Source organism: Balaenoptera acutorostrata, chromosome 20 (assembly GCF_949987535.1).
Source record: "Balaenoptera acutorostrata chromosome 20, mBalAcu1.1, whole genome shotgun sequence".
NCBI classification, from domain to species: domain Eukaryota; kingdom Metazoa; phylum Chordata; class Mammalia; order Artiodactyla; family Balaenopteridae; genus Balaenoptera; species Balaenoptera acutorostrata.
In genome coordinates this window covers 42,353,730-42,373,051 of record NC_080083.1, presented here as the reverse complement: position 1 = coordinate 42,373,051, position 19,322 = coordinate 42,353,730, and the positions used below count along the sequence as shown (strand labels likewise).

The 19,322-nt window shown below is 40.7% G+C and overlaps 1 protein-coding gene across 4 annotated transcripts in view; it reads left to right on the top strand.

Moving 5' to 3' along the window:
- ATP6V0A1 (ATPase H+ transporting V0 subunit a1) overlaps positions 1–19,322 on the top strand; it is a 57,983-nt gene that overhangs the window by 16,887 nt on the left and 21,774 nt on the right. For 2 of the 4 annotated variants that reach the window (XM_007177787.2, XM_007177786.2), the window contains exons 4-14: positions 245–342; positions 1,302–1,430; positions 7,150–7,232; positions 7,548–7,674; positions 9,542–9,624; positions 10,248–10,341; positions 12,555–12,767; positions 15,535–15,685; positions 16,590–16,729; positions 17,553–17,710; positions 18,479–18,569. In XM_007177787.2, coding sequence (XP_007177849.1) covers positions 245–342; positions 1,302–1,430; positions 7,150–7,232; positions 7,548–7,674; positions 9,542–9,624; positions 10,248–10,341; positions 12,555–12,767; positions 15,535–15,685; positions 16,590–16,729; positions 17,553–17,710; positions 18,479–18,569 — 1,367 coding nt within the window. Of the gene's footprint in view, positions 1–244; positions 343–1,301; positions 1,431–7,128; positions 7,233–7,547; positions 7,675–9,541; positions 9,625–10,247; positions 10,342–12,554; positions 12,768–15,534; positions 15,686–16,589; positions 16,730–17,552; positions 17,711–18,478; positions 18,570–19,322 lie in introns of all 4 variants that reach the window. The other 2 variants (XM_007177785.2, XM_007177784.2) reach the window with 1 other exon arrangement.

The following is a 19,322-nucleotide window of genomic DNA, read 5'->3' as shown; positions in this document are numbered from 1 at the left end:
GAAAGAAGACAGTAGTGGGATGATAAGCCTGTTTGGGGTAGCTATGCTTTAGAGAACCGTAGGGTAGGAGGAAGAGGAATGTGGAGAAAAAAGGATTTACACGATCTGCCTTTTTTATGTAAAAGTGACTTTCTTAGAACGAAGCTCTTTTTAGCCAGGTTTGGGGTCTTATTATTGTTTTCCTCAAGTATTGGCAGTTCCAGACGTGCAGCTAGACATGAATGTTTTGATTCTGTCGTTCTAGGATTTGTTGAGAAAGAGATAAGGAAAGCCAATATCCCAATTATGGACACTGGCGAAAACCCAGAGGTGCCCTTCCCCCGGGACATGATTGACTTAGAGGTAAACAATTCTTCTGAGGAAGCCAGATAAGTTTCTTTCTATTTAAATGCATAAAGTAATTTCCTGAGTAGTTGGAGAGTAGAATAATTCTTGCTGTCCTTGTCTGTTGATTGCAACAGCATTGTCTATTGATTGCAAGTTTCTTGTGGATGGGATTAAAATGAATTTGCTTTTTTATGGTATAAAAAACACTGTGGTATCTCAAATACTATCGCATGCGACTAAGTAAATGTTTATTGGCTTATTGAAACTTTATTGGATCAATGTTAATATATCCAGTAATTTATTAATCTCATAGACTAAATGAATAGCCTTTCATTAACTTTTCAATAATTATTTTATCTATCTGAAGTCTCCTGAGGAATTTAACCAAGTGTACAACAGAATCTATAGACAAAGAAAGACGGTTTTAAGCAAAAAAGTTTTCATAAAGAAAATTGCCCTGGTAAAAACACAATACAGTTGTCCCTCAGTATCTGAGGGGGATTGGTTCCAGGCCTTCCCTCGGATACCAAAATCTGCCGATGCTCAAGTCCCTTATATAAAATAGCTGTAGTATTTGCTTATAACCTATGCACATCCTCCCGTATACTTTAAATCATCTCTGGATTACTTATAATACCTAATACAATGTAAATGCTATGTAAGTAGTTGTAAATACAATGTAGATGCTGGGTAAATAGTTGCTGGTGGGCAGCAGATTCAAGTTTTGCTCTTTGGAACTTTCTGGAAAATGTTTTTCCCCAAATATTTTCGAACCATGGTTAGTTGAATCCGCAGGTATGGAACCCAAGGATACGGAGGGCTGACTGTACTTGCCGTGTTGTTCAAAGATACCTTTGAACCGTCTGGGTGGCGAGCGTTCCCTGGGATGGATGAATTCATCTGTCTTTCAGAGCAAGCATTTTGAGCTTCCTTTGAGTAAGTTGGTTTTTTTGTTGTTGTTGTTGTTTCTGTAGGCCAATTTTGAGAAGATTGAAAACGAACTGAAGGAAATCAACACAAACCAGGAAGCTCTGAAGAGAAACTTCCTGGAACTGACTGAATTAAAATTTATACTTCGCAAAACTCAGCAGTTTTTCGATGAGGTCAGACTATTGTTTCTTTTAATATTTGAGCAGCTGATATTACACCAGCACAAGTGGGCCATATTTTTATTCCAATAATTATTTTAATTTGCTAGTTTGAAAGCAATACCATTTCTACACCCTGTTTTAGTTGAAGAAATGTCAGATTATGTTCCATTTTTCATGCAGTACACAGCCAGCCATGGTTTTGTATATTTTCGCATTTTCAGCAATTTTTCATCTCAAGATGGGGAGAGGAACCCTAAAGTAGTTGTATAAACATAGTTAGATGAAATTTTTACATTTTAAGGTAAGTATATGCTTAAAGTTGAAGCAACAGGAAACAGTTAAACATGAAATTATAACAAAGGTTTAATCTCCAAACCTTTTATCGTTAAATTTTAATTTTTATCCTCTGTTTGCTTGCCAGCCTTTGAGCACATTTTTAAGTACTCCAGATTGCACATCACACTTAATTTTTCAAGAGCTTTTCTTTATGTTGTTTGGAAAATTGGTAGGATGCCTGTTTGAAATTCCTGGATTTTCATATAAACTCAACTTTATTACCTTGTAGGGAAAAAATGTTAATAAGTTCCTGGATTAAAAATGTAGGTGACTAAGTTGCCAAGTGACAGCTTGCTGAGGTGATCCCATGGAAAGGATTGGAATAAGGCTTTCAGAAGGCTTCCTTCTCCTAATTAAACCTGGGGAGGAGTCTTAGCTTTCAGCCTGGACATGCTTTTTCTGATGGCCTAAAATAAGGGTAACTCTCTTTTCAGTAGGCGTCTTTGCCACCAGATTAACAACATCAGACATTTCAGAGATTGTCGCAGTCACTCTTCAGTGTACCTTCCCCTAAGTTCTTTATTTCCTTTGCTCAACAACAACAAAAATTAGCAAAGCTTTTGAAAAATAGAAGGCCCATTTTAGTTAGCATCTTATATGTCCTCAGTTTTACTTTTAATTTCTGTCTTTTGAGGAAAGAATAACTCTCACTAGTTCTCTAGCCTGGAGCAGGGGGTTGCCAACTAGCAACGTCAGCCTCACCTGGGAACTTGTCAGAATGCAAATTTTCAGTCCTCACATGAGACTTTTTCAATCAGAAACTCTGAGGGTGGTGCCCAGCCCAGCAGTCTGTTTTCACAAGGTGATTCTGAAGCATGCTAGTGTGAGAACCACGGGGCTAGAGAAAGTCAGCTGAAATGTGATACATTCCTTAGTAACTAAGGATTTGACTCAGAGAAGCCATGCTAATTAAAAGGCTCTGTTGGAGCCAGGGAAAGGAGAAAAGCTCATAGGAATTTAATTGCCCAGTCTTCCTGAGAATCAGGATCTGGCTACATACCAGGAGAGGGTTGGTGTGAATATTCAGTTTGCTCACTGAGTTGAGAATTTTGAGACTGATGGTAACTTCTTTCACCAGTCCCCGATATCACATTAAAGGGTGTGGGACAGTGTGATTAACTCTTTCCAGGTGTTTCAGGTCTTTTGCAACAGGCATGGCCACTTATGCCCAATGGTTTTGATGAACAAATAATCTGGAATTCCAGTGTACTCACTGTGAAAACATTATTGTGTTTATACTCATTAATTCACAGAGCATTTGAGGAGCACCTACTGTTTGTAAAGCATAAGATGGGTAAGACATGGTCCCTGTGTTCAAGGAATATGTCACTTACCGTATCAGGAAACATCCCTGAACACAGTGCCTCCCTATGCTCACAGATGTGTGCTTTTCTATACATGTCCGAGCTGCTGCCCACAGATCCAAAGTAAATCTGGCCTCAAGGTCAAAGCTCAGTTACTTTTATCATTATTTGGGACTTAATTCTTTTACCCTCTCCCCTCTTTCTTTCCCTTTTGATATAGCCTTTAGTTTACCGCCGGGTTTTTGCTGAGATATATGAAAATGTTTTTCATAACCTCCTGAGTTTAAGGACTGGGATAGGCTTCCTAGTCTAGTTCATTCTGGTAGAAATTCTGAATAAAGACTGACAAATGGACTCCCTTAATGGAAATAGTTTTTTAAACTGTTTATTTTATAATTAAAAAAATAGTAAAGACAAAATAAGAGGATATATAAAATAGATAACTAATAAGGACCTACTGTATTGCACAGGGAACTCTTCTCAGTACTCTATAATGACCTGTATGGGAAAAGAATCTTAAAAAGAGTGGATACATGTATATGTATAACTGATACACTTTGCTGTACAGCAGAAACTAACACAACATTGTAAATCAACTATACTCCAATAAAAATTTTTTTAAAAAATAAGAGGAACCACTTGGAAAGATGATATAAGATTTTTAAATTGTAGCTATGGGTTTAGGAATTTTCTTTGTGATTAATAGGTCTAAACATGAAATACCCATCCTGAGAAGGCAGACATGACCTTCACGCCCTATCCATTTTGCATTGTTTTCCCCCTCCTACTCATGCAGAACATTTGTTTTTAATCTCTGGAAGTACTTTTGAGCACGAGGCCTTGGCTGTGAGCGGTTCTTCTGTTGCTTTCGTCATCAGTCCCTGCCACTCCCCTGTGAGGAGTCTTCTGGCAAGCACCACTCCTCCTCTTCTCTACTAGTGCCCAGTCAGTGTCTTGCCCGCTCTTACCATTAGCTCTTAGTCTCAGCCAGGTCCCTTTCACTAGCCCCTGCCCTGCTGTGGCCATACAGCAGTCTCAGGTGTCACTGCCATGATAGGAGACAAGGCCTCACAGAGTTAAGCGCGTCTGCACATGCGAGTGCACGCTTTACTTAATGCAAGAGATAAGGAAACTTGGGACCCTCAAATCTCAGAGATGTAGAATTTCATGAGACTTTCTTCCATGCCTGAGATTATAATGTTTGCAAATGGCCTGAAACACTACCAATTTTAAACCCTTCTTTTTAATGTATTGGTGAATATGATCAGTAATTTACAATAATGAGTTAGCAGAAAATGGCTAAATCAGAAGATGATTCTTTGCATCTCCAGGCATAGGGGTTATGATTGGCCAAGTGTGTAGAAAGGGAGAAGTAAACATATATTGAATATTCTTATGATTTACGATGATTACAAATTTGATTTAGCCATTTCTTATCCAGAGCATTTAAAATGACTTGTTAATGATTATCCTTTTCTCAGTCTTCTTGCTTATGAAGAACTGTAAGAGCTGGAGAGATTTCTCTGCATCTTTTACCATAAGCACCATAACATATGAGAGCGTAAAGAAGACTGGAAAAGTAATGGTTAATGGCATGCAGATCCCTGCCTTCCTTTCCTTCTGAGTTTTCCATCCATCTGCTTTCTTTACTTTTCTTTCCCATCTGCCATCTCCTTTGGGGCTTGAGTGAATACCTTAGGTGAAGAAATGTAATTTCTTTCTCAATGTAGATGGAAACGGAAGTGTTTGCTCTTGGTAATGTAGCTTGAACTGGATGTGCTGCTTATACTGAAGTGTAGAAATAGAACTACTGAAGTTCTGCTACTTCCTTTTTCAAGGCATGGTTTTAGTATTCTGATTGGGGGAAGGGGTAAATCAGAGGGCATAGCAAGTAACCATAGTAGAGAACCCAGATTAGTATTTAGATATTTAGTATTTAGTATTTAGATACTTGATAACATGGTTTTCAATATTGCTTTAAAGGCCCTCAGTTAGTGGTTGTGGACATCTAGTTTCTCATCAGGCACAATTATTTCATTTGAAAATTTTTAACTTTCCTCTCTAAGACTTAGGATTCTTAAGTATGAAATAGTGAAATTATTAATTAGAATATTATTGCAAATTTCTATTTAATTTTAATTCTGCTGGGGTTTTTTTTGTTTTTTTAATTCCCAGAGAATTCTGGATATACTCTTTGGAGTAGTCTAGTTGCTAAACACTACTTGCTGTTCCATCAGTTTTCCCCTTTAGAGCACATATGTTTGCACCGAGTCTGATCTTTATGGTTTACGTAAACCAGGTCTTGTGAACCATGTAGGGAAGTAGACAGGAGGCTTGTGGGTAGTAGTCAGTTTCACTGGTTTTTGGCAAGGGACATCCTAAGAGCAAGTTGAAATGCAGTAGTCACCTGGTTCCTCAAAACAAGTTGCCTGTGGCTTGCAGTCAGCTGATCTGATTTTAAGTAGAAGCAAAAAGAGCCCCCTAAGCTTCCATTTGAGAGCAAGTGGTAACCTGTGCCCCCATTATCTCATCTTAAAGTTTTCCAAATCTCATGACAGTATTTCTCTGCACTTCTGGTGTACCCAGTGCCTATCCTTCCTTTTTTTTTTTTTTTCCTTTTGGTTGTTGAGAGTAGATCCTGCTTCTAGAATTTACTTCCCAGACAATTGCTTTCACTTGTTTAGACTTTCAGACTTATCATCTGGTTTATACTCAGTTCCCCACCCCCCACCCTTTGACTTTACATTTATGGTCCTATGACTTCATCAAGAGGGGTTCCCACGTGGCATTTTTTTTGATAGTGGGGTTGACAGAAATAGAATCAAATTGAAATTTAGAGTGAAAATGATAGAGAAAAATTCTCCTGATTTTTTGTTTAGTTTTGCTTTAGAAAAGGAAGATTATTCTGGCTTACTTCTAGTCTTTGGTCAAACACGTAGTGCATGGATATTGAAGTTGGGGAGGTCAGTCAGTGAAGTCAGTTGGCCTTCATTTTTTAGGGTAGCTTCTCCTTCCTGATGAGAGGAAAGCTGGTAAGATGTATTATGAAGAGAGAGGCTAGGAAATGTAGACCTACATCTGAGAAGGTCCTGCTCCTCCTTCATTTTATTGTATAAACTGTCATGGTGGAAATCATTTTAAATCTAAACAATCAAACTAGTCCACATGCTCTATATTGGCTTATTATCTGTCACTTTTTCTTCACTTCACTTGATTTAGATTGTTGGCTTAAGCTATGTTCTCAAGAATCCTTAAACTGTAAAGCCTACGTGAACTTTTTAATATTCCTAGATTCCTGGTCAGAAACTAGGACATTCAGATATGTTTTCACTTTTCCTTCCCTTTACTGATGCAATGGAGGCTCATGCCTGCCCAGCTGTTGTGCTTCTTACGTTTTGGACAAAGAAATACTCTTTAAATCCCATGGTTTGGAGCATTTTTTACAGTGGTCATGCTGAAAGTTCTCATGTTCTGAATTTTTAAGAGCATGGAAAACTTAGAAATCTGGAGATGCCCCTTCTATCTTTCTCCTGTTCAAGACGGTGACAACGCCTTGCTTTCTTCCTTAGAAAGAGAGTCTCCATCTTTTGCATTCTTACCCAGAGAAAATTCTAGCTTGTAGCTGCCTGGAAAGTTGGTGTTGAATGTATCTGCAGAGCTGCCTTGTTTTTGCTCAAAAGGAAGAAACACTTCAGCTCCTATCCATATGCAAAGGTATTTCTTGGTACTTTTATGGCTCATTCAGGGAAACATAAGAGAAAAAATGGTTTCCACCAAGTAACAGATTTATACAGTTGTTACCATCATTTAATGTTTTTTCCTTTATTCCTTATTTCTAAAACCATTTCCCCAGATGCTTTACTGGGGCAATTCTGCTTCCTTTACCTCTTGTTTCTTTCCTTTGTTTTCTTCCCCTGTTCTTTTTGTCTTATTTTTGTAGGTATGTCTTCTCTTTTGGTGTTTTTTTTTTTTTTTTTTTCATCTTTATTTTCTGAACTTATCTCCTGGTTCCTCGTTCCCTGCATGCCACTAACTATTTTCATTAGATATTAATTGATTTGTGAATTCAGGCTGAATTGCATCATCAGCAGATGGCGGATCCAGACCTGTTGGAAGAATCCTCCTCCCTTTTGGAGCCAAGTGAGATGGGAAGAGGCACGCCTTTAAGACTTGGGTATGTACCACTTCAACCCTCTGTACTCAGTGGGGTCATGTTCATTTTTGCGTTTCAAAAGAGCGGTGAGGCTGGGCATTCACTGCTTCCAGGATGCCCTCTCTTCTGAGCCCATTGCGAAAAGTTGCTGAGTCGCTTTGGATTCGGTTCCTGAGTTGTTCTGTGAACCCTCTGCTGAGTCCAGGAATCAGACTTTGGCAGCCCTTTTGACATAACAATGCATATCCTCCTGTTTGGCGTCTTTGCCCCCCTGCTCTCACTTTCCTCCCATACCGTGGCGTGGAATAGTTCCCAATCTGGCTCTTCTCCCCACAGCTTCGTGGCTGGTGTGATTAACCGGGAGCGCATCCCTACTTTTGAGCGCATGCTTTGGCGGGTGTGCCGGGGGAATGTGTTCCTGCGGCAGGCTGAAATCGAGAACCCCCTGGAGGATCCTGTGACTGTAAGACAAGGAAATTGCATCTCATGGAGTAGGTCTTGTAAAGGGAGCTCAGAGTAGTAACGCAGCAGGTGCCATCTGAATCTGACCCTCCCATGGAGGAGCCCTTAGGTTTACTCTGCTTTGATCTATGAATTTGAAGGACTGCTCTTTTCCTCTTTACCTCCATCATATGTGTACATACAATGTATATGTGACGTGTACATATATATTTTCAAGCTTTACCCGTCTAGGTATTATTTTGATTAGAAGTATGTTTTTTCCAGTTATTTTAAACTTCAGCTTTATATGTTTTCTGTTACTTATCTGGGACCAAAAGAAATTTAACTTTCTATGAAAATTAACTTAAAGCAAGACATCTAGTTCCAAGTCTGGTAACATCTGTATGTAAAAAGAGGAGAGATTTCCTAAACTGTGATCTTTATAAGTTGATGAAACTTTAATTGGTAAAGTTTTTTGTAGTCTTGTTTGTTGGGAGTTTTAGGAACTTAGTTTAAAGATTTATATTGTACAAGATGGGATGATCTTCCCCACCCAATGCTTTCGAAAGTAGGAATAGCTTAGCATCTTGGCATTTGACATAATGGGACAGAGTTCTTAGCATAAACCTACATTTAGAATGGTGAGTCCTAATTTCAGGGGTGACAAGCAAAGAAGATTAAATGTTCTGCAAAAAATTTATTTCACTTTGGTATTAGTATTATTTAGAAACCTGGAGTTGGTTTTTATGTTCTCAAGTGTCTTTTGGGTTTCTTAAATTAGTATTCTTTTTTCTACCTAAGAAGAGAGGTTGAATTATGAGGCTTCTCAGAGTCGGTGGGTCATACAACTAGAAATGATCCTGGTAAATGGATCTTCTCCTCGGTACCGAGTAGGAGTGTGGTGACACTTAGGTTACGGTGAGTGTCTCCTTACACTGAGGAGCAGTGTTATAGTCTTACTGAAGGCTGTCCTTGGGTTGTAGAGACATTGTAGTCAGCAATCATACCTAGTGTGGAGCTGTTCTCAGGAATATTCAGCCAAGTTCCTGGGCAACAGAAACATTATTTTATCAATAAATCGAGTAAGGGAGGGTCTGGATATCTACAGCAGAGCAGCTGCACAAAGAATGTGCTCCAGTTTATTCCTAGAGAACTTAGGAATTTCAGACTCTTGAGCCTTACTTTCTTCACTCCTTCACTCTTCTTCCCTCTTTATCCTTCTATAATTTTGTTTGTTTTCCTGTAATAAAAGCTCTATAGGAATAGGAGAAAATACAGGCAACCAGAGACAATCCTGGCTGACACCCACTATAGCTTATTTCCCTGATCTTTCCTTCTAGCCTTTGCCTCATACTTCAGGTATAAACTTGGTATTTGGAATGGATTGCCTTCCTCCCTGCCCCCTAAGGTGTAAATTGGCATGAACCATGAGATTCTACATCAACATTCTTCCCAACTACTCAGTTCCTTGTAGTTATTCAGTTCCCTTTATCTGGAGTTTCTAAGCATGGGAATAGGCAGGAATGGCTTCCTTCTCTTTCCTCTTCTCTGTACTTATGTCATTTAGGCAATATAAGATTTATTCAGTTTAAAGTTGAATTGGTAAATAGGGCTAAATTCTGCTAAGAAGAGAATCATCTTTGCATCCGTGTCAGTCTCCTGGTTGAGTTGAAAAACAAGTACAGAAAGATTTTTGCGAATCAGAGATTACAGGGCAAATGTTCTCGTAGTGGAGCTTAAGAAATGGATTGAGGATAATGGTTAAAATACACAGTTACCATACCCTTAAAAGATTCCAGTTGTTTCTATATAACCAAGACAGTAAGTTACTTAAGAAGTTTTCTTCTGGATTATAAGTCTGAATTCTTGGTTTTTGGTTTGGGGCCTAGGGAGACTACGTGCACAAGTCTGTGTTCATCATTTTCTTCCAAGGCGATCAGCTGAAAAACAGAGTCAAGAAAATCTGTGAAGGGTAAGAAGAAGGTGCCTCCCCCGAGGGTGCATCCAAGCCACCTAACTATTATTAAGCCTAGAGAATAGAGAAACACAAACCCTGTTAGTCCACCTTGACACGGTGAATATATCTTTTAATAATGTTAAGGTTATTTTAAACAATGAGAAATGGCCTAAGTTTATTTTTTTAGACTGTCAAAATCACAATTTCCTTTTCTTAGAAAAAGTAATTAGGACTCATGATTTATAAATTCTACATTGTTCTGGGACAATGGGTCTTCATACCTAGCAGTGTACCATAGGCACTGTGCCCTTAAACTCTTCTGAAATTCTGCCCATGAGATCTTTTTTCCATGCCATTTTTCTCCAGCAATTTATAATGTAATTTTTATCACTGTTTCTTTTTCTTTTTTCTTTTTTAATCTAAAGGAATTTAATAGCTACACAGAATGTCAAAACAGTTCAAATGTTGCTGCTCTATCTGTAGGCTCCTTCCCATAAATAACTATTATTGATTAGTGCATCAGTCTGAACTAATCCTGTTTGGGTCCTTCTAGTAAGTTAACATTACTTTCTGAGATTACTTAAATTGGCTATGTTAAGGAATTTCAGTGTTTCTCAGGCTGTGTCTGCACATTCCAGGTTCCGGGCCTCACTCTATCCCTGTCCTGAGACGCCACAGGAGAGGAAGGAGATGGCTTCTGGAGTTAATACCAGGATTGACGATCTCCAAATGGTACACAGAGGCCTGGAGGGAATTTGTTTTTGTGAAATACTACAGTAGAAGACCATTCTTCTTCCTTGAAACACGAACAGTTAGTTTTTTAGGCACCTGCAGCAGCCCAGGATACATTTCTTTTTTTGCTATTTTTAATTCATTCCCTGAAACTTTTCCCCAGCTCCCATGGGGAATGACTTAAAAATGGCATGAATCATCTTCAAATAAGACAGGGATGCTATGCATCTGAAATCGTTGCCTAGAGTATTCAGTCCCCCTCCTCATGAGTCTGAGATATTTCTATAGTAAAGTATGCTTAGTTAAGAAAAAAATCAAATAACATAGGAGTACATATCAAGTCAATTCTGCCTCACACACACTGTCTCCAGAGAAGCCACTCTTAACAGCTTGGTATCCTTCTGGTCACCTTGAATCTGAACCACAGAGTCTAGCCAGTGAGTCCTGGTGTAACTCTTGTACCCAAGAAGAAACGTTTACCAAATTGCAGTGTGTGTGGTTTGCACACACCATGGTTGTCACGGGGTTCTAAGTAGGGAGTCATGATTTATGCACACATGGAAGGAAAAGGGTGCCCAGTTGGAACTTTGTTCCCTATTGAAAGGACGTGATGATTGCCCCCTTGAAACATTAGTAAACATACTTAATCCCAAAGGCAGTTCTTTCCAGCAGTGGCAAATTGTCAAGAGATACGTTGTAACTCCCATTTCAGCATCCTTTCTCATCTTTCCCTCCAACCCCCTTTGTACATGACCCACTGACTTGACCTGTTGCCAGCTCCTTTCAGATACACTTACCTGTTTAACCAAGGGAAGAGTTATTTTAGAACTGCTGGTGGGTGATAAGCCATACTAGTACATTCTGGGTTCTAGGACTGTTCTACCCCCTCCTTATGAGGTAGGCTTGTGGTAGATTTTGAAGAGCATGTGCAATAGTGGTTATAAATGACTAGAATCTGATTTTTAAAACACCAAACTGTGCGAAGTAAAATTTTAAAAGGGATTGAATACCAAGGAATGCGATGTGTGGGCGTGGGCTGGTGGGGAAAGAGAAAAGCAAATAGAACATTGCTTGCAAGTCTATTTAGCATCCTTCCAGAAGTTTAAATAGTAATTGTGAAATTGTCAACAACCAGGAAAGAAAGTAGCTTTGTTCCTTTATTCTCAAGTGATACAAGAGTTTCCCTAGCATGCCATGGCTTTTTTTTTTTTTTTTTTAAACCTCTCCTGGAAGTTACTTTCTCCTGCCCAAGACAGTTTCTCAGGGAGCAGTGATGACTTCTTTCCCATAGTGACTTGAAAAGCCAGCTATGATGGAGACTTGAGCTAAAATGATTAACGTATAGTTTTTTCCTCTTCAAATAAATGTGGAGATTCAAGGTAGATTCTCATGCGCAAGTGTGAATGGTGGGGTGCTTGCCCAATTTTGGCTTAGCCCCTCTTCTGCTATAGAAATCTTAAATATTTGGTGATAAACAAGGCAGTGGAATGTAAAGTGTTCCTGGCCCTTCCTCCCGCTCTATTCTTGGCAATGTGGGAACTCTCGAGGGAACTCTGTACTGGTTTCCAAAGGATCAGGCTTCTTGGGGGGAACAGAAGCCTGACAGAAGAATCAAGCCTTATCTGCTCCGTGCCGACCGTGGTACGTGGCGGTGTAAATCCCCTCTAAAGGCCGTGGTGTCCCCTCCCCCCGGCAGGCAGCCTCTCTTGGCAGAGGCAAATGCTGGTGTTCAGCAGTGCCTCTGTCCCCCCAGTCCCTGAGGCTGGCTCATGTTCAGGGCGTTCTGCAGCTTGCTGTTCTTAAGTAGGGATTTGACAGCTTGGTCAGCTCCTGGGCCTGTGATGCTGACTTCTTTGACAGGCTCCACATGGAAGGTCATTGCTCTTCAGTGAGCCAGATAAAAGCCGGTGACCTACATTGTTCTGCTGTGGATTTCGTGGTCAGATTAAATTTAGAGAGAAAAGCTAAAAAGCATTTTCTCAGGTTTCGCTTCAGCTTGAAGCTAAATGAATATGAATGTTAGTCATTGGAACTCTAATTTCTTATAATCTGGCAAAAAAAAAAAAAAAAAAAAGAGAAAATTCTAGCCAGAGGAAGAAAAAACCCAGATCCCCACCTGCCCTTCTCAGAAAGCTGTGCCTCTTTGCCTTCATATCCTGAAATCTAAGACTGGTGTTAGACGGATCCCTGTCTGCTCCTTTCTCTCCCAAAAGGTTCTGAATCAAACGGAGGATCACCGCCAGAGGGTTCTGCAGGCAGCTGCTAAGAACATCCGCGTCTGGTTCATCAAAGTGCGGAAGATGAAGGCCATCTACCACACTTTGAACCTGTGCAATATAGATGTGACCCAGAAGTGCCTGATTGCGGAGGTCTGGTGCCCTGTCACTGACCTTGACTCCATCCAGTTTGCGCTCAGAAGGGGCACGGTGAGTCCCCCACAGCTAGCAGTGCAGCCTACAGCCAGGAAGAGCGGTTCCCGTCCATAGTAACACGAACCAATTACATTTTTAGTCTCAGAGTTCTTTAATATACTCATCTTGTATCCTGACAATACATTTCGTATATGCTTATTTTTCAAATGTAGAAATTGCAGTTGAAAAAGAGATTAAATGATTTGGTCATATACCCATGATCCTTCAGGGTGGCTCAACATCAGAACATCAATTTCCTGATCCACTCTCTCTGTCCATTAGACTAGTTCCGTAATAGACCCCTCGCAGTTCCATTTAGTAGTTAATTAGAGCTACTGCCCTATCCAAAGCACTGATCTAGGGTCCAGGAGGTACAGAGATGTAAAAAATAGTATCTTAAGTATCTTAAGACTTATTCGAAGAGGCTGATGTGCATACAACACAGTCTGTGCTAAGAGTAGTTTATGTGTGTGGAGGGAAGGAAGGCGCTAGCTTTTCCAACTAGGATGATCAGAAAAAGCTTCAAGAAGGTGGCATCTACTCAGGACTTTGAAGAATGGGTAAGATGTCGACTGGCAACAATGAGAAGAAAACAGTATGGACAAAGGCAGGAAATACAGTGTGACCATGTGTGGTTGGGCCAGAACAGGGATCGTAATGGGTGAGCCGAAAGAGCAGGAGGCAAACCTAGGTCAGGGAGACTGGAACCTAATTGTCAAGGGTTGTTTTTTTCTGTTTTGTTTTTTTAGTAAATTTATTTATTTATTCATTTATTTTTTGGCTCTGTCGAGTCTTCGTTGCTGCGCGCGGGCTTTTCTCTAGTTGCGGCGAGCGGGGTCTACTCTTCGTGTGGTGCGCGGGCTTCTCACCGCGGTGGCTTCTCTTGTTGCGGAGCATGGGCTCTAGGCGCGTGGGCTTCAGTACTTGTGGCACACAGGCTCAGTAGTTGTGGCTCGCGGGCTCTAGAGCGCAGGCTCAGTAGTTGTGGCGCACAGGCTTAGTTGCTCCGCGGCATGTGGGATCTTCCCGGACCAGGGCTCGAATCCGTGTCCCCTGCATTGGCAGGCGGATTCTTAACCACTGCGCCACCAGGGAAGTCCCATGAAGGGTTTTTAATACCAGGTTAGTGGGTTTAAATTTTATCCCAGAGGGAGTGGAGAGACATTGGAAGTTATTTAGCAGTGAAGGGACATGATCAAAACGGTTTTAAAAGAGTAATCCAGGGACTTCCCTGGCGGTCCAGTGGTTAGGACTCTATGCTTCCACTGCAGGGGGCCCAGGTTTGATTCCTGGTCAGGGAACTAAGATCCCATATCCCACATGCCTCGAGGCATGGCCAAATAAATAAATAAATAAAATAAAATGAGTAATCCATTGATAGCATCTGGGTTGGATTGGGGAGTAGAGGGAGTCTACAAGTGGGGGTTCAGTTAGGAGGTTATTGTAAACACAGAGCAGTAAGTGATAATGACCCCTGCAGTAAGACTTGGCAATGGGCAAAGCAAATAATGATGAATTTGTGAGATACTCTGAAGGAGGTATCAATTGGTATATTTGGTATTTAGCAATATGCAGGAGAAATACAAGGAGAAAAAATTAAAAATGTTTCTGAGGCATCAAAGCTGGGTGGCTGGTAGAATAATACTTTCATTGATGGAAGTAAAAGTTCAGCAAGAGAAACTTATTGATAGGAGAAAGATGATAAGTTCAGTTTCAGTCACATTGAGGGGTTGGACAGAAATCCACATGGAAATCTCAGGCAGAAAATGGGATAGGTTCTCAAAAGAAAGGGCAACATGAAAGAAATGGGATGCATGAGGTTGGAAGGGCATGAGACCTCCAAGAGAGAAAATAAGGAGCTAATAATAGAAGGTTGGGGGCCCTGCAGTGTTACAGGCAGGGGAGGAAGAGCCAGCAAAGAGACAGGAAAGGCATGGTTGGTAAGCAGAAGAGGTAGCTCTCCAGTGTCAGGGGCTTGCATATAAGAGAAAAGACCTTTGGATCCGGTGATGAGCCAGCCACTTTGGCTAAGCGTGCTCTGCTAGACTACAAGGATTAGGGAGTTAAGAGTAGGTGGCGAAGGAAGAAAGTCAGAGAATAACTTTGCTTCCTCCATAAAAGGAGAAGAGAACAATGACACTTGTAGACAGGCAGGTAAGGATGTCTCCAGAGGAGGTACCACATTTTCTTTGGTTACATATTTTAGAATTAATTTTTTTTTTCATGGTGAGGATAGTTTTCCCGAGACTTCATTTAAATCCTTCATTGTAAATTTTTTTTTCTTTTTTTTTTTTTTTTTAAATTTTATTATTTATTTATTTATGGCTGTGTTGGGTCTTCGTTTCTGTGCGAGGGCTTTCTCTAGTTGCGGCGAGCGGGGGCCACTCTTCATCGCGGTGCACGGGCCTCTCACTGTCGCGGCCTCTCTTGTTGCGGAGCACAGGCTCCAGACGCGCAGGCTCAGTAGCTGTGGCTCACGGGCCCAGCTGCTCCGCGGCATGTGGGATCTTCCCGGACCAGGGCTCGAACCCGTGTCCCCTGCATTGGCAGGCAGATTCTCAACCACTGCGCCACCCGGGAAGCCCTTTCATTGTAAATGTTATAGCTAGTTCCAGTTTCCCCAAAGACCAGAAAGCTTGAGATGTAATTTACATAAAAGAAAATACACATATTTTTTTATGTGTACTGTTCGATGAGTTTTGGTAAATACATACGCCTGTGTAACCACCGTCACAGTTAGGAGGGTGACCTGATTCTGAAATATGTGCTTTATGCTTCCCAGGAACACAGTGGCTCCACCGTGCCCTCCATCCTGAACAGGATGCAGACAAACCAGACTCCCCCAACCTACAACAAAACCAACAAGTTCACGTGTGGCTTTCAGAACATAGTGGATGCTTATGGAATTGGAACTTACCGAGAGATAAATCCAGGTAAGAAAGCTTGACTCTTTTCCCTCTTAGAGGTTTTATCCTTTGTTATTTCTTTCAGTGCCTCACTCTGAATGCAACTGAACACAATTGGCTTAAAACTAAAGATGTTGTCAAGGCCTCAGCGGTTGTGTATTTCCTGTGAGGAGGTGCCTGTTTGGATGCAGGGAGTGAGGTTTATCGCTGGGTGGCACCCCTTTAGGAGGTGGTTTTATAGGAGTTTTATAGGAATGAGCTCCATGGACTGGGTTCCTCTCTTTGCCCTCGCGGCTGTACAGCACCTGGCTTTCTCTTGCACACCATTTGCTGGAACTGCTTTAAGCAAAAAGTTTTTTCCAAGGTAATTGACATTTTAAAATAGCTTCCCTGTTCCGGGTTAGACAGAGAAAATATAGCAGTTGTTGACCATTTTAGGCACAAGGCAGATTTCTCCTCCGTTCAGAGAGCTAATGATTAAATCCAGAGTCTGAGAATTCATTTTCAGTGGGAGACTTCTGCAGGACCTGCTTTGCTCCAGGTTCTGGGCTTTCTCCCACTCACCCAGTGGCTTTTTTCAGCTGGTTACTATACAAGGGAGGAAAGCTGGCCTGCCCCAGGAGCAGTGTCCCAGGGGTGAGAGAAAGGAATCAAAGAACAAACCACACTGGTGCCAAGGCTAGAGACAAAACTTTCATTTCCTGTGTGGTTCTTTGTTGAAAATGCTGGCAGTAGCTGGGATGCCACCAGAGCTGCTTTGTGAGGCTGTGCAGATCCTGCCATGAAAGTTATCCCCTGCGAGTCCCTCTGACCAGCAGCTTGGGAATAAGTCACCTTATATTGATCTTAGATGATGGAGAGGGATGTGATATGTTCGGAATTGCTGCGGTTTTCTGTACTTGGTCTTTTTCCTTCTTTGGTTTCTTTATAGCTCCATATACCATCATCACTTTCCCTTTCCTATTTGCTGTGATGTTTGGGGACTTTGGCCACGGCATTTTGATGACCCTTTTTGCTGTATGGATGGTGTTAAGGGAGAGCCGGATCCTCTCCCAGAAGAATGAGAATGAGGTAATGTTTTGTTTATTTTTGATAGAAACTCAGAAACATAAGATAATTTTATTATTTTCTTGACATATTTCTAATATTTTTCTCCTATAATCTTTGGCTGCTTACTATCATCATCTCTTCCTAGGGCAACACATTTATAATAATTTTGTACAGACAGAAGGATAATTCAGTCTTTCCTCTAGCATGATTGATGGAAGTGTATTTATTATATTTTTATTTTTTATTTATTGAGATATAGTTGATTTGCAATATTATATTAGTTTCAGGTGTATAACATAGTGATTTAAAAATTTTATAGATTATACTCCACTTATAATTATTATAAAATATTGGCTCTGTTCCCTGTGCTGTACAATATATCCTTGTAGCTTATTTATTTTATACATAATAGTTTGTACCTCTTAATCCCTTACCCCTATCGTGTCCCTCCCCCCTTGCCTCCCCCCACTGGTGACCACTAGTTAATTCAAGAACGAGGTAATGTTTAAGTTACATCTGTGTTGGTCTGAAACTTTATAATTTCTCAAGCATTCATTATGAAAATTATGATCTGGAAATCTTTGATCCATGAATTTATAGAGAAGTTATAGAGACTATTTAGAGAATAGAGAAGTTATTTTCATTTTAACACTAAAGAGGTCACGTGCTGTGAAAGTAAATTTCTTGTTAGCGTTGTATTTTGGTCTTTACTTCAAGCTCTCTGACCCAGAATGGGGTAAGAGTGGTGTGAGAGGAAGGGTCTAGTATGTTCTAAATAACACCGTCACGACATTAGCTGCAGCTAATGAGTACATTTCACTGACCTCTTTCTCCTGGCTCTCAGATGTTTAGCACTGTGTTCAGCGGACGGTACATTATTCTTCTGATGGGAGTGTTCTCCATCTACACTGGCCTCATCTACAATGATTGCTTTTCCAAGTCTCTTAATATCTTCGGGTCATCCTGGAGTGTGCGGCCAATGTTTACTTTATACAATTGGACGTAAGTTGCAAAGAAGCTGAAAGTCAAAGCTTATTCCTTTCGTGTTCAGCTCTGGTTTTCCAGACAAGTGATAAACTAACACTTCTTTAGGAAGCGGTTGATACTGTCTCTATTCCAAAAGAATGTAGTGTCTCCTCTTATTTATGCTGCAGCCTGGGAAGTGCTTTGTGATTTGTTCAGCAGTGTTAAGGAACTGAAACTGTAAATTAGGCACATTGATTCTTTTTGTAAGTTAAAAGCGGGTTCCCCGATTTCCCTATCTGGTCTTGTATGTGTGTTTTGTTTTTTTTTTTTAAATTTTATTTATTTATTTATGGCCGTGTTGGGTCTTCGTTTCTGTGCAAGGGCTTTCTCTAGTTGCGGCGAGCGGGGGCCACTCTTCATCGCGGTGCGCGGGCCTCTCACTATCGCGGCCTCTCTTGTTGCGGAGCACAGGCTCCAGACACGCAGGCTCAGTAATGGTGGCTCACAGGCCCAGCTGCTCCGCGGCATGTGGGATCTTCCCAGACCAGGGCTCGAACCCGTGTCCCCTGCATTGGCAGGCAGATTCTCAACCACTGCGCCACCAGGGAAGCCCTGTATGTGTGTTTAATTTTTCTTTTTGTTATCTCTGATCCCTTCTCACTCTCTGATGCTAATCCCTCCTCTTTTATTGAAGAGACAAAATAGCTATAGTATCAATGGTTTCTTTGGGGATCACTTTCTGGAGCCCAGTAATTTCCCTCTCTTGAATAAAAACTAAATGCAGCTTTTCTCCTAACGTGGTAGGGAAGAGACGGTTCGGGGGAACCCTGTCCTCCAGCTGAACCCAGCTGTCCGTGGAGTTTTCGGTGGACCCTATCCTTTTGGCATCGATCCAGTAAGAGCACTTCTTTTCTGTGTGTCTGACACCAAATGTTTTAACTGAAACCCAAAAGTGAGAGAATGAAAATGAAGATAAATAGTTATTTGGGTTTTAGTTAACATATTTTTAGAAAGCCTCAGTGTATCTGTCCAGAGCACTTTGAAGCCGCAAGAGATCCAGATGCCTTGGGGAGCCAAGTAATTTTTCCTGCACTACTTATTTTAGAGGTGGCTAATAATACTGACTCTGGGAAGATTGATTTTCAAGACTCCTTCCCAGTTTATTTTTGTTTAACTTAGTTTGTTTTTTATTTTTAGCAGATGTTTTAACAAAGAAAAATAGCTCTTTTCTATGGATTTTAGATTTCCATTCTTATCTTTACATACTTAGACAAAAACTTATCCCAGAATTTTATTGTTTTTCAAATACTTAGGCAAGTAAAGTGTGATCAAGTCTTCTGTGTTATGTGCTTAAACAGGGGAGGAGGGGGCGGGGGTGTGTGTGGAATTTAAGCCTAAACGTTAGATTGTAAGGATTATAAAATTCCAGAGGAAAAGCAGATCATTATGGACCAGAAAGATTAAAGTTTCTTCTAAAAAAATGGGAATTAATCTGGCCTTTGAAAAATATTTCAGATTGTTATAGGTGAAGAGAAGTGTGTGCAAAAGCATAGACATAGGGAGATACAAAGTTAATTATTTTAATTATTATAGAAATTAATGTTACTGAAATGCTTACTGTGGCTCAGAGACTGTACTGAGCCCTCAG